Source organism: Oncorhynchus nerka, linkage group LG1 (genome assembly GCF_034236695.1).
Source record: "Oncorhynchus nerka isolate Pitt River linkage group LG1, Oner_Uvic_2.0, whole genome shotgun sequence".
NCBI classification, from domain to species: Eukaryota; Metazoa; Chordata; class Actinopteri; order Salmoniformes; family Salmonidae; genus Oncorhynchus; species Oncorhynchus nerka.
The window spans coordinates 10,175,654-10,188,978 of NC_088396.1; the positions used below are offsets into that span (position 1 = coordinate 10,175,654).

Consider the following 13,325-nt stretch of genomic DNA (forward strand, 5'->3'; position numbering starts at 1 on the left):
TTTAGGTATGATTAGTTTGTCTTTATTAGACAGCCGGCCCGCCTGGTTGTTGTGCGGGATTATTTCAGTGTAACCTTCGGCTCTGTTGTAGAGGTACGTGTTAGTGCCTGGTCGTGACTTTTCCGTTGTACATTTTTCATTCCCTGTGTTTGGGGTCGTTACTATTGTGAGTACCCTGTGGTGCGTTGGTGCAATTAAAGACGCACAGCATTGCACTCTCTGTCTCCTGCGTCTGACTCCACACCCACGACACCCGCAGCATTACAGAATCCCGCACCTAAATCAAATTGAATGGAGTCAGCAGGAGCAGCAGCCAACCCTCTCCCATCGATGGAGGAACGGGTTCTCCACCACACCACCGTTCTCCATCGGATCGGATCCGCGATGGATCAAGTAATGGAGAGAATGGACCGATGGGAGAGGAGTGGTCTCCTCTCTCCACCTTCGGCACCCACGGCTCCGGACTCCCCATCACTCGACTCCAGCACCGTCCGTCTGACGCTACCGAGGGCTTATGATGGAGCGGCGTCGGGTTGCCAGGGTTTCTGCTTCAGCTGGAGCTATACCTGGCCACCGTTAGACCCACTCCCTCAGGAGCGGAGAGGGTGAGTGTCCTCATCTCCTGCCTCACGGGTCGTGCTCTGGAGTGGGCGAACGCAGTCTGGAATGGCCCAGACTCAGCGGGAGCACTACCCAGAGTTTTCCCTCCGCTTCCGTGCCGTGTTTGATCACCCTCTAGACGGCTGAGCGGTGGGAGAACGACTTTTTCATCTCAGGCAGGAGAGGAGGAGCGCCCAGGATTACGCGCTGGAGTTCCGGACCTTGGCAGCCGGATCTGGGTGGAACGACAGGGCCCTTATGGACCACTACAGGTGTAGTCTCCGAGAGGACGTCCGCCGGGAGTTAGCGTGTCGGGACACCACTCTGTCACTGGATCAGCTGATTGACATGTCCATTCGACTGGACAATCTGCTGGCTGCCCGCGGGCGTTCAGAGAGGGTCCTGTGCGTTCCACCACCCAGCCCCTCCGCTCCCATTCCGATGGAGTTGGGAGGGGCTGCGCCGAGGGGTACCGGAGGAGGAGGCCTTCCCTGCACCAACTGTGGTCGGAGAGGACACACGTCTGATCGGTGCTGGGGGGGTCCGTCTGGGAGTAGAGATGGCAGGCGGAACGCTTCTCGATCATCCCAGGTGAGTCTGCATCAAACTCACCCAGAACCCCTGTTGGCCACATGTTTGTCTTAACCTTTTTCTTCACTTTTTTCCCTCTTCCCAGCATAGGGCGCTAGTCGATTCAGGCGCAGCTGGGAACTTTATGGATCGCGGACTCGCCCTTAAGTTAGGGGTTCCGCTGGTGCCGATAGATTCTCCTTTCCCCGTGCACTCCCTAGATAGCCGGCCATTAGGGTCAGGGATGGTCAGGGAGACCACGGTCCCACTGGACATGGTGACGCAGGGGAATCATAGGGAGCGTATCAGTTTTTTTATTATTGATTCGCCTGCGTTTCCAGTGGTGCTGGGGACTCCTGGCTGGCCCGGCACAATCCTAAAATTTCGTGGAAACAGGGGTTCTCCAGGGGTGGTCAGAGGAGTGTTCTGGAAGGTGTTTGGGAGTTTCCATCGGTGCTACGTCGGTGGAGAGTCCAGACCAGGGTTCCACGGTGTGCATTCCCCCCGAGTATGCCGATTTGGCAATCGCTTTCAGTAAAGTGAAAGCGACTAAATTACCACCTTATCGACCGGGAAGGGATTGTACGATAGATCTCCAGGTAGACGCTGCGCTTCCCAAGAGTCACGTGTACCCGCTGTCCCAGGAGGAGACGTTGGCAATGGAGACATATGTCACGGAGTCGCTGGGACAGGGGTACATTCGGCACTCCATTTCACCCGTCTCCTCGAGTTTCATTTTTGTGAGGAAAAAGGAGGGAGGTTTGCGTCCGTGTATTGATTATAGAGGTCTAAACGCCATCACAGTGGGGTATAGTTACCCTCTACCTCTCATCGCTACGGCGGTGGAATCATTCCACGGAGCGCAGTTCTTCACAAAACTGGATCTCAGGAGCGCGTATAGTCTGGTGCGTATTCGGAAGGGAGACGAGTGGAAAACCGCATTTAGTACCACATCAGGCCACTATGAGTACCTCGTCATGCCGTATGGGTTAAAAAATGCTCCAGCCGTTTTTCAATCCTTTGTAGACGAGATTCTCAGGGACCTGTGCGGGCAGGGAGTGGTTGTTTATATCGATGACATTCTGATCTACTCGGCCACTTACACCGCGCATGTGTCTCTGGTGCGCAAGGTGCTTGGTAGACTGCTGGAGCATGACCTATACGTCAAGGCTGAGAAATGCGTGTTCTCTAAACGAGCCGTCTCTTTTCTGGGATATCGCATTTCCACCTCGGGGGTAGTGATGTAGGGCGACCGCATTAGGGCCGTGCGTAATTGGCCGACTCCAACCACGGTAAAGGAGGTGCAGCGGTTTTTGGGTTTTGCCAACTACTACCGGAGGTTTATCCGGGGTTTTGGCCAGATAGCGGCTCCCATTACCTCACTGCTGAAGGGGGGCCCAGTGCGGTTGCAGTGGTCAGCAGAGGCGAACGGAGCGTTCAACAAGTTGAAGGCGCTGTTCACTGATGCGCCCGTGTTGGCGCATCCGGACCCCTCTCTAGCATTCATAGTGGAGGTGGACGCGTCCGAGGCTGGGGTGGGTGCCGTGCTATCGCAGCGCTCGGGTACGCCACCAAAACTCCGCCCCTGCGCTTTCTTCTCAAGGAAGCTCAGCCCAGCGGAGCGTAACTATGATGTGGGGGACCGGGAGTTGCTAGTGGTGGTTAGAGCTCTGAAGGTGTGGAGACACTGGCTTGAGGGGGCTAAGCACCCTTTTCTCATCTGGACCGACCACCAGAACCTGGAGTATATTCGGGCAGCTAGGAGACTTAACCCACGTCAGGCAAGGTGGGCCATATTCTTCACCCGGTTCCGGTTTACTTTGTCTTATAGACCGGGCTCCCAGAACGTAAAGGCTGACGCACTGTCCCGCCTTTACGACACGGAGGATGGGTCCACCGAACCTGCTCCCATCCTTCCCGCCTCTAAGCTGGTAGCACCAGTGGTATGGGAGGTGGACTCGGATATCGAGCGGGCGTTACGGGCTGAACCCGCTCCTCCTCAGTGTCCAGCGGGGCGAAGGTACGTGCCGCTTGGTGTTCGGGACAAGCTGATTCGGTGGGCTCATGTCCTACCCTCCTCGGGTCACCCTGGGGTGACGAGGACAGTGGGGAGCCTTCAGGGGAGGTATTGGTGGCCTACTTTGGCTAAGGACGTTAAGGGTTATGTCTCCTCCTGTTCAGTGTGCGCTCAGAGTAAGGCTCCTAGGCACCTTCCTAGAGGGAAGTTACAACCCCTCCCCGTTCCACAGCGGCCATGGTCACATCTGTCCATAGATTTCCTGACCGATCTTCCGCCGTCTCAGGGGAACACCACGGTTCTTGTGATTGTGGATCGGTTCTCTAAGTCCTGCCGTCTCCTCCCGTTGCCCGGTATCCCTACAGCCCTACAGACTGCGGAGGCGTTATTCACCCATGTCTTTCGGCACTACGGGGTGCCGGAGGACATCGTTTCTGATCGGGGCCCCCAATTCACGTCTCGGGTATGGAGAGCGTTCATGGAACGCTTGGGGGTCTCTGTCAGCCTGACCTCCGGTTATCACCCCGAGAGTAATGGGCAGGTGGAGAGAGTGAACCAGGAGGTGGGTAGGTTTCTGCGGTCGTATTGCCAGGATCGGCCAGGGGAGTGGGCACGCTACATTCCCTGGGCTGAAATGGCTCAGAACTCACTACGCCACTCCTCTACTAACGTGTCCCCTTTTCAGTGTGTGTTGGGGTACCAGCCGGTCCTGGCACCATGGCATCCGAGCCAGACCGAGGCTCCTGCGGTGGAGGAATGGGTACAGCGCTCCAAGGAGACCTGGAGGGCCGTCCAGGAATCTCTACAACAAGCGAGTGGACGGCAGAAGAGGAGTGCTGACCGCCACCGCAGTGAGGCCCCCGTGTTTGTACCGGGGGACAGGGTCTGGCTCTCGACCCGAAACCTACCTCTCCGCTTGCCCTGCCGGAAGCTGGGTCCGCAGTGTGTAGGGCCCTTTAAAGTCCTGAGGAGGATAAACGAGGTGTGTTATCGATTACAACTCCCTTCCTATTATCGTATTAACCCCTCGTTTCATGTGTCTCTCCTCAGGCCGGTGGTAGCTGGTCCCCTGCAGGACAGTGAGGTGCTGGAGGTCCCTCCCCCCCCTCTGGACATCGAGGGGTCCCCGGCGTACACGATCCGGGCCATTCTGGACTCAAGACGCCGGGTGAGGGGCCTGCAGTACCTCGTGGACTGGGAGGGGTACGGCCCGGAGGAGAGGTGCTGGGTACCGGTGGGGGACATCTTGGATCCATCCATGTTGAGGGATTTCCATCGCCTCCATCCGGATCGCCCTGCACCTCGTCCTCCGGGGCGACCTCGAGGCCGGTGTCGGCGCGCAGCGGGAGCCGCGCGTCAGGGGGGGGTACTGTCACGAGTGGCGCTCGGCGGTCGTCATCACCGGCCTATTAGCTGCCACTGATTGTCTTTCCTCCCCCTCCTTGTATGTTTATTGGTAGCACCTGTTTAGGTATGATTAGTTTGTCTTTATTAGACAGCCGGCCCGCCTGGTTGTTGTGCGGGATTATTTCAGTGTAACCTTCGGCTCTGTTGTAGAGGTACGTGTTAGTGCCTGGTCGTGACTTTTCCGTTGTACATTTTTCATTCCCTGTGTTTGGGGTCGTTACTATTGTGAGTACCCTGTGGTGCGTTGGTGCAATTAAAGACGCACAGCATTGCACTCTCTGTCTCCTGCGTCTGACTCCACACCCACGACACCCGCAGCATTACAGATCCATACTTCTTCAAAAATATTTCTACCAATTTATTGAACTTACAGGCAACAAATGATCAAATCATTATGGTAGGAGTGTTAAGTGTTGGTAGGAGTGGTAGGAGTGTTAAAAAGCAGTTTCTGGCTAAAGAGACAAGACTTACAAGGGAAATACATGAACTAATAGTACAGGTAGATAGCAATAAAAACGATACGACAGAGATACAAAATAAGTTAGAGGAGAAACAAAAAGCACTTGAACTTATTCAAGAATGATCGATCTAATGTAATCTATTACAAACATAAAGCAAACTGGATGGAATATGGAGAAAAATTGAATCTCCAATACAGGAAGGCTAACAAAAATAACTAGCAGAAACTCATTACTGAAGACATCTATGATTCTCCGAATGATATTTTTAAAAAGGAAGCTGAATATTTTAGGCAGATGTTCTCTTTTCCGTCTCGGTAAGGAATTATTTCCAAATAATATAACAAATGGAAAATTAACAAATGTACACAAAGATCAGTGCAAAGGCCAAATTACAGAGGAAGAATATTTTGAGGCTATTAAATCCTTTCAGTCTGGAAAAACCACAGGGCTTGTTGGCATACCAGTAGAGGTATATCAAGCCTTTTTGATATACGTAAAGCTCTATTGTTAGATTGTTTTAACTACTCCTATAGAAATGATAGTCTGTCAGGTACTCAGCAGGAAGGTCTGATTTCTCTATTGTTAAAACAAGACCCAGGTGGAAAATATTAAGATCCAGTCTATCTAAAAACTTCAATGTTGTGATGCAAAAATACTACCGAAATGCATAGCACTCAGAATTAAAAGGATTTTACCAGCTATTGTTCATCCTGATCAGACAGGTTTTTTACATGGACAATACATTGGAGATAATATAGGACAACTACTAGAAATAATAGAACATCATGAAACATCTAAGAAACCAGGTTTGGTATTTATAGCAGATTTTGAAAAGACATTTGATAAAGTAAGACTGTACTTTATTTATAAATGCCTGGATTTTTTTCAATTTCTGTGATTGTCTTATAAAATGGGTAAAAATAATGTATAGCAACCCCAGGTGTAAAATAGTAAATAACGGCTACTTCTCAGAGTTTTGAATTGTCGAGGAGTTAACCAAGGGTGTCCGCAGTCACCATATCTATTCGTTATGGTCATCGAAATGATAGCTATTAAAATCAGATCCAATAACAACATTAGAGCATTAGAAATCCAAGGCTAAAAAACAAAGGTGTCCATTGATGTTAATGACTCAAGTTTTATATTAAGTCCGCAAGCTAGATCCCTGCGATGTCTCAATGAAGATAACTTTTCTGTACTCTCTGGACTAAAACCTAATTATGAAAGTGTACAATATTACATATTGGAACTTTAAAAATACAACTTTTACATTACCTTGAGGTTTACCTATAAAATTGGCTGATGGTGACCTACTTGGTATTCATATCACAAAATATATAAATAAGCTTTCAACAATGAATTTCAATTGAAAACTTGTAAAAATAGACAAGATCCTGCAACCATTGATCACTAAATACCTGTCTATTGATCTAAAATTGACCCTAGAAATAGTACTGTTAGGTTGACCCTAGAAATGGGTCAGTCAATTACTAATATACTAATACTCTTAGTAAAAGTATTTATCTTCAACTCGCAACCTGGATTCTATTCGATTAGATAGATTGAAATTGTACGTTAAACATCACAGCATAGTTGAAAGATATGTGTTGCGTAGAAATCCAAAGAGGGTGGCCAGCAGAGATAGGTGGGATGGGCTGAGAGAAGCTGAGGGTTGGGATGTGGAATTCGAGACAAGTGGGAGTGGAGTTGCTTGTGGGAGATAGAATGATGGTCAAAGATAAAAGTACAAAATAAAGTCCAAATAAAACATACTTTTTATTATGTTTGAATGACACTGTGTTTTTACAGCTAATGCCAGTTTGTCTGAGGCTGATGCCATGCAGGTGTTTGTACACATGCATATACACACACTCTCATTCAAATAAATGCATACAGGAACACACACATACATGTAATCGTGCCAGACGTGCACACGAACATATACAGTTGGCATTGCTGTTATGATTTTAGTTGTCCTTGATGTCTTTTGCGTTGTTGTTTGCTGTTTTCTTCTGTCTTTTTCTTTTCTCTCTTTAGTTAATTCTTGGGGGTGGCGATAAAATTAATTGTATTTTTCATTAAAAAAAATCTTCTTGGGGGGGGGGGGGGCTGTGGGAGCGGTCTCGGATGGTTGAGGGACCGCTATTGGGAAACTGTGGGGGATCTTGGAGGGTACGTTTTTTGGCCTGGTGGGAGATCTGTCAATGTGCCCTTGAGCAGGGCATTGACCCTGGATGCTTCTGTGTGTTGCTCTGAATGATAGTCTGTTGGATGACTGGTATGATGTAGTTGTTGAGCAGCTTCACTGCAAGTATATTGTATATTTTGGATATTCAATTAAAAAAGCTTGCTAACTGCCTGGTAGTCAGCACTCTATTGTCCCTCTAATCACTCTGACATCAATGCAAATGTAATTGAAAATCTATTGAAAATCTACTGACCCCTGCCTGCCTTGACCTATGGCTGCCCCTGTTGGATTATTAAACCATTATTAATTCGACATTGTCTGCATCTGTGTCTTACCTTCATACCTGATAATACGTGATGGAGATCCATGTGAGGTGAGAGGTGCTTCAGAGCAAGCAGCACTCAGGGAGAAGGGAATTATCATTATTATATTCAACCCAAGGGCACAATTGCCACTGGCCACAAAAGGCCAGATTTTTTAGGGGGCATTACGGCCACACAAAGGGGATGCCGCTGGGAAATTTGAGGCATTATCAAGTGCTTGTCAAATTGTGAATGAGAGACTGATGAAGTATGTACAGCCTGCGCAAAAAACAAATCAGAGTTCATGCCTTTCATGAGATTTTTTTCAAATCATCATTAGTCGCACCATGCAGCCTTACAATGTATTAAAAATCAAAACATGTAGAACAACTAAAGTTACATTAATAACTCTAAATGAAGCATATAGGTGTACCTATTTCTTTGTTAACCGCTCAACACAGAATATCCGCGTGTGCGTACTACCTCAAAATATCATAACCGCTAACCGCTACATACAGCCTACATCCATGTCACCATATTAGGTAATGTCATAGTCAACATAGCTACTAGAGCTAAAGCGCTAGTTAACCCGCTACAATCATACAGTACAGTCAGCAAGCAGTTTAGCAGTTACCCCGGTGGCAATAAATTAATAAAACCAAAACTTACCTTCACTTGGAAGAGTTCCAGTGTTGGATAGCCATAACCAGCCAGCTAGCTAACATTGTGTCCCTCTCTGTTTGAGCCTGTTGTTTGTGTAGGCTAACCTGCATTTGCTAGCTCAGTGAAAGTGAAAAAATACAATGAAATATAGCTCTCTCTCTCTCTCTCTCTCGCTTCTCATTCATTTTTAAGGAAATTAATTGTTCAAAACTGTTCAACTATTGTCTTTCTCTCTATTTGAGTCAAACACATTGATGCACTGCAGTGCAAGCTAGCTATAGCTTATGATTTCAGTACCTGATTCATTCTCTGATCCTTTGATTGGGTGGACATGTCAGTTCATGCTGAAAGAGCTCTGATAGGTTGGAGGACGTCCTCCAGATGTTGTCATAATTACTGTGTAAGTCTATGGAAAAGGGTGAGAACCGTGAGTCTCTTAGGTTTTGTATTGAAGCCAATGTACCCAGAGGAGGACGGAAACTAGCTGTCCTCTGGCTACACCATGGTTCTACCCTACAGGGTGCTGTTGAGGCTACTGTAGACCTTAATTGTTTTTAATTAATTGATTGGTGACATGAATATATTTAGTATAGTTTTATCTAACTTTTTAAATGTTCCCCACATTTTCTTTCAGAATTAAATTCACTGAGGATGGTTCTCCTCTTCCTGTTCTGAGGAGCCTCCAGTGATATAATTGAGAATACCCCAGAGACCCCTGATGAAGCTGTAAAATGTTAAGTATGAAATGTGCTATGCCTGGGCTATACTGTATATTTGACTAGTTGTTTGACAAGTCCTATGTTCCGGGAATCCAGATACCCTGAACGTGTACTTAGGTGGTCGGTGGTACCCGTAGATCATATTGTTCCTTTACTTTTATGGGTATGATTTCATCTTATGAAATGCTAAATGAAATGCTCCCCTTTCATGCTCCTTCATTCCGACCAGCAGTTCCCATTGCTATAAAAAGGTGAGAGATATACAGCCTCAGATTCCATCCTGAGAATAATTCTCTGTAAACCTATGTGCGGGGAATCTGCTTTTCCACTCCAGTCTCCAGAGCCTGCACAGCCATGTCAATGGGTGGTATTTTCCACTTTGGAGAAAATGCTGCTTAGTGCCAGCAAGATAGACAACTCATATTCCGTTCATTTGAGATGTTTAATGGCTTCTCTATATCTCTGGTGACCTGATCTGATAGGTTCTGTGAGACATTCCAAACATGAACAGAATGTCCTTTGACGGCCATTTACACACACAACACTTCACAAAGTCTTACCCTTCAGATTCAATCAAAATGTAATCTGAACTTCATGAAATATAGATTCATACAGTTTCATGCAAGTTAGTCAAATATGTTGAAGTCCCTAACTACAAGCGCATTTTTCTATATAAATCAACCTTCAGTTCGACAGGAATCACTCGACGACTCAGACCTTGAGCAGAATGTGATTGATTTGACTTGCTGCAAGGATGCAAATTGGAATGTATTGGGAGGAGCGGAGGTATTGACACAACCATGACACTCATCTCCGCTGACAGCCCAACACACCTACAGCAAAGGACACAGTCACCATTTCCAGCTGCCGGGCACCAATGACCCTTATCTGAGGTGACCTGTCCAGGGCAGTTTAATCAACTAGTTATAGCTCTGTTTTCCTTACCAAGGTCCCTCCCCGCTCTCTTTATTTCCTCAAAAACATTGTTATTCTACTCCTTTATTTCTCTAGAAAGATCTCCTGTACAGCATGTCCTAATTTCATTCAAAAAATGAATGGGTAGCCACCCTCCTTGTACTTGTCCCCAATGTGGCCTTTCACACCTCAGCTCTGGGGTAGTTGTCTGTTGCAGCCAATGCGTGTCAATGAGGGGCTCTCACTAAGTCACATCAGTGCTACATATCTTCCAGTTAACACTGCAGTGACGTCTGTTCACTCTGTTGATGTTTAGTCTGCATGGCTGTTGGTCACACAACCCCCAGGTGAACCCCGGGTGGTTGGGGTCGTCTTTGGTTTGATTTGGCTTCATGTTTATTGTTGTTACTGCCAGCTGCCTGTCTGTCTGTAGTCACGGAGGTACTGCAGACCAGACGCTCCTTCACAGACATCAACGCAGAGCAGGTGCTGCTGTGCTGTGTGCACATCCACAGACGTATAAATCACCTATCCACATCATGTAACCTTTTCCACATTTTGTTACGTTACAGGATTATTATAAAATTAATTAAATGATTTTTTTTCACTCATCAATCTACACACAATTCCACATAATGACAAACATAAACTGGTTTTAAGAAAATGTTACTCATTTATTTAAAATAAAAAACTTAAATATCACATTTACATAAGTATTCAGACCCATTACTCAGTACTTTGTTGAAGCACCTTTGGCAGTGATTACAGCCTCATGTCTTCTTGGATATGACGAAATAAGCTTGGCACACCTGTATTTGGGGAGTTTCTCCCATTCTTCTCTGCAGATCCTCTCAAGCCTCTGTCAGGTTGGATGGGGAGCATTGCTGCACAACTATTTTCAGGTCTCTCCAGAGATGTTTGATCGGGTTCAAGTCTGGGTTATGGCTGGGCCACTGAAGGACATTCAGAGACTTGTCCCGAAGCCACTCCTGTATTGTCTTGGCTGTGTGCTTAGGGTCGTTGTCCTGTTGGAAGGTGAACCTTCACCCCAGTCTGAGGTCCTTAGCGCTCTGGAGCAGGTTTTCATCAACTACCTACAGTTGAAGTTGGAAGTTTACATACACTTAGGTTGGAGTCATTAAAACTCGTTTTTCAACCATTCCACATATTTCTTGTCAACAAACTATAGTTTTGGCAAGTCGGTTAGGACATCTACTTTGCATGACACAAGTAATTTTTCCAACAATTGTTTACAGACAGATTATTTCACTTATAATTCACTGTCACAATTCCAGTGGGTTTACATTTACATACACTATGTTGACTGTGCCTTTAAACAGCTTGGAAAATTTCAGAAAATTATGTAATGGCTTTAGAAGCATATGATAGGCTAATTGACATCACTTGAGTCAATTGGAGGTGTACTTGTGGATGTATTTCAAGGCCTATCTTCAGACTCAGTGCCTCTTTGCTTGAGATCATGTGAAAAGCAAACGAAATCAGCCAAGACCTCAGAAAAAAATGTTGTAGTCCTCCGCAAGTTTGGTTCATCCTTGGGAGCAATTTCCAAATGCCTGAAGGTACCATGTTCATCTGTACAAACAATAGTACGCAAGTATAAACACCATGGGACCACGCAGCCTTCATACCGCTCAGGAGGAGACGCATTCTGTCTCCTAGAGATGAACGTACTTTGGTGGGAAAAGTGCAAATCAATCCCAGAACAACATCAAAGGACCTTGTGAAGATGCTGGAGGAAACAGGTGCAAAATTATCTATATCCACAGTAAAACAAGTCCTATATCAACATAACCTGAAATGCAGCTCAGCAAGGAAGAAGCCACTGCTCCAAAACCGCCATAAAAAAGCCAGACTACGCTTTGCAACTGCACATGGGGACAAAGATGGTACTTTTTGGAGAATTGTCCTCTGGTCTGTTTGTTTGTTATGTTTGGAGGAAAAACGGAGATGCTTGCAAGCCGAAGAACACCAACCCAACCGTGAAGTACAGAGGTGGCAGCATCATGTTGTGGGGGTGCTTTGCTGCAGGAGGGACTGGTGCACTTCACAAAATAGATGGCATCATGAGGCAGGAAAGTTATGTGGATATATTGAAGCAACATCTCAAGACATCAGTTAAAACTTGGTCACAAATGCATCTTCCAAATGGACATTGACCCCAAGCATACTTCCAAAGTTGTGGCAAAATGGCTGAAGGACAGAAAGGTCAAGGTATTAGAATGCCTATCACAAAACCCTGACCTCAATCCTATTGAAAATGTGTGGGCAGAACTGAAAAAGTATGTGCGAGTAAGGAGGCCTTACAAACCTGACTCAGTTACACCAGCTCTGTCAGGAGGAATGGGCCAAAAGTCACCCAACTTATTGTGGGAAGCTTGTGGAAGGCTACCCGAAACGTTTGACCCAAGTTAAACAATTTAAAAGCAATGCTACCAAATACTAATTGAGTGTTTGTAAACTTCTGATCTACTGGAAATGTGATGAAAGAAAAAAGCTGAAATAAATCATTCTCTCTACTATTATTCTGACATTTCACATTCTTAAAATAAAGTGGTGATCCTAACTGACCTAAGACACGGGATTCTTACTAGGATTAAATTTCAGGAATTGTGAAAAACTGAGTTTAAATGTATTTGGCTAAGGTGTATGTAAACCTCCGACTTCAACTGTATCTGTAATTTGCTCCGTTCAACTTCACCTTGATCCTGACTAGTCTCCCAGTCCCTCCCACTGAAAAACATCCCCATAGCATGATGCTGCCACCTCCATGCTAGGGATTGTGCCAAGTTTCCTTTAGACGTGATGTTTGGCATTCGGGCCAAAGAATTCAATCTTGGTTTCATCAGACCAGAGAATCTTGTTTCTCATGGTCTGAGAGTCTTTAGGTGCCTTTTGGCAAACTCCAAGCAGGTGGCATGTGCCTTTTACTAAGGACTGGCTTCCGTCTGGCGCTCTACCATAACGACCTGATTGGTGGAATGCTGCAGTGATGGTTGTCCTTCTGGAAGGTTCTACTATCACCATAGATGAGCTCTGTCAGAGGGACCATTGGGTTCTTGGTCATCACCCTGACCAAGGCCCTTCTCCCCAATTTGCCTATTTTAGCTTTAGGAAGAGTCTTGGTGGTTCCAAACTTCTTCTAGTTAAGAATGATTTAGGCCAATATGTTCTTGGGGACCTTCAATGCTGCAGACATTTTTTGGTACCCTTCCCCAGATCTGTGCCTCGACACAATCCTGTCTTGGAGCTCTACGGACAATTCCTTTGAACCCCGTGGCTTGTTTTTTTTTCTGACATGCACTGTCAACTGTGGGACCTTATATAGATAGGTGTGTGTGCCCTTCCAAATCATGTCCAATCAATTGAATTTCTCAAGGATGATCACTGGAAACAGGATGCACCTGAGCTACATTTTTCAGTTTTTTTTATTTTTAATACATTTGCAAACATTTCTTAAAACCT

At 46.2% G+C, this 13,325-nt stretch overlaps 1 protein-coding gene across 1 annotated transcript; it reads left to right on the forward strand.

The window, feature by feature from the left end:
• Positions 1-753: 753 nt before the first annotated feature.
• On the forward strand, positions 754-4,796 carry LOC135561028 (uncharacterized). The gene is made up of 2 exons (XM_065002285.1): positions 754-1,191; positions 3,873-4,796. The coding sequence occupies exons 1-2, from the start codon at positions 859-861 to the stop codon at positions 4,608-4,610; spliced, it is 1,071 nt and encodes a 356-aa protein (XP_064858357.1). The 5' UTR covers positions 754-858; the 3' UTR covers positions 4,611-4,796.
• The last annotated feature ends 8,529 nt before the right edge of the window (positions 4,797-13,325 follow it).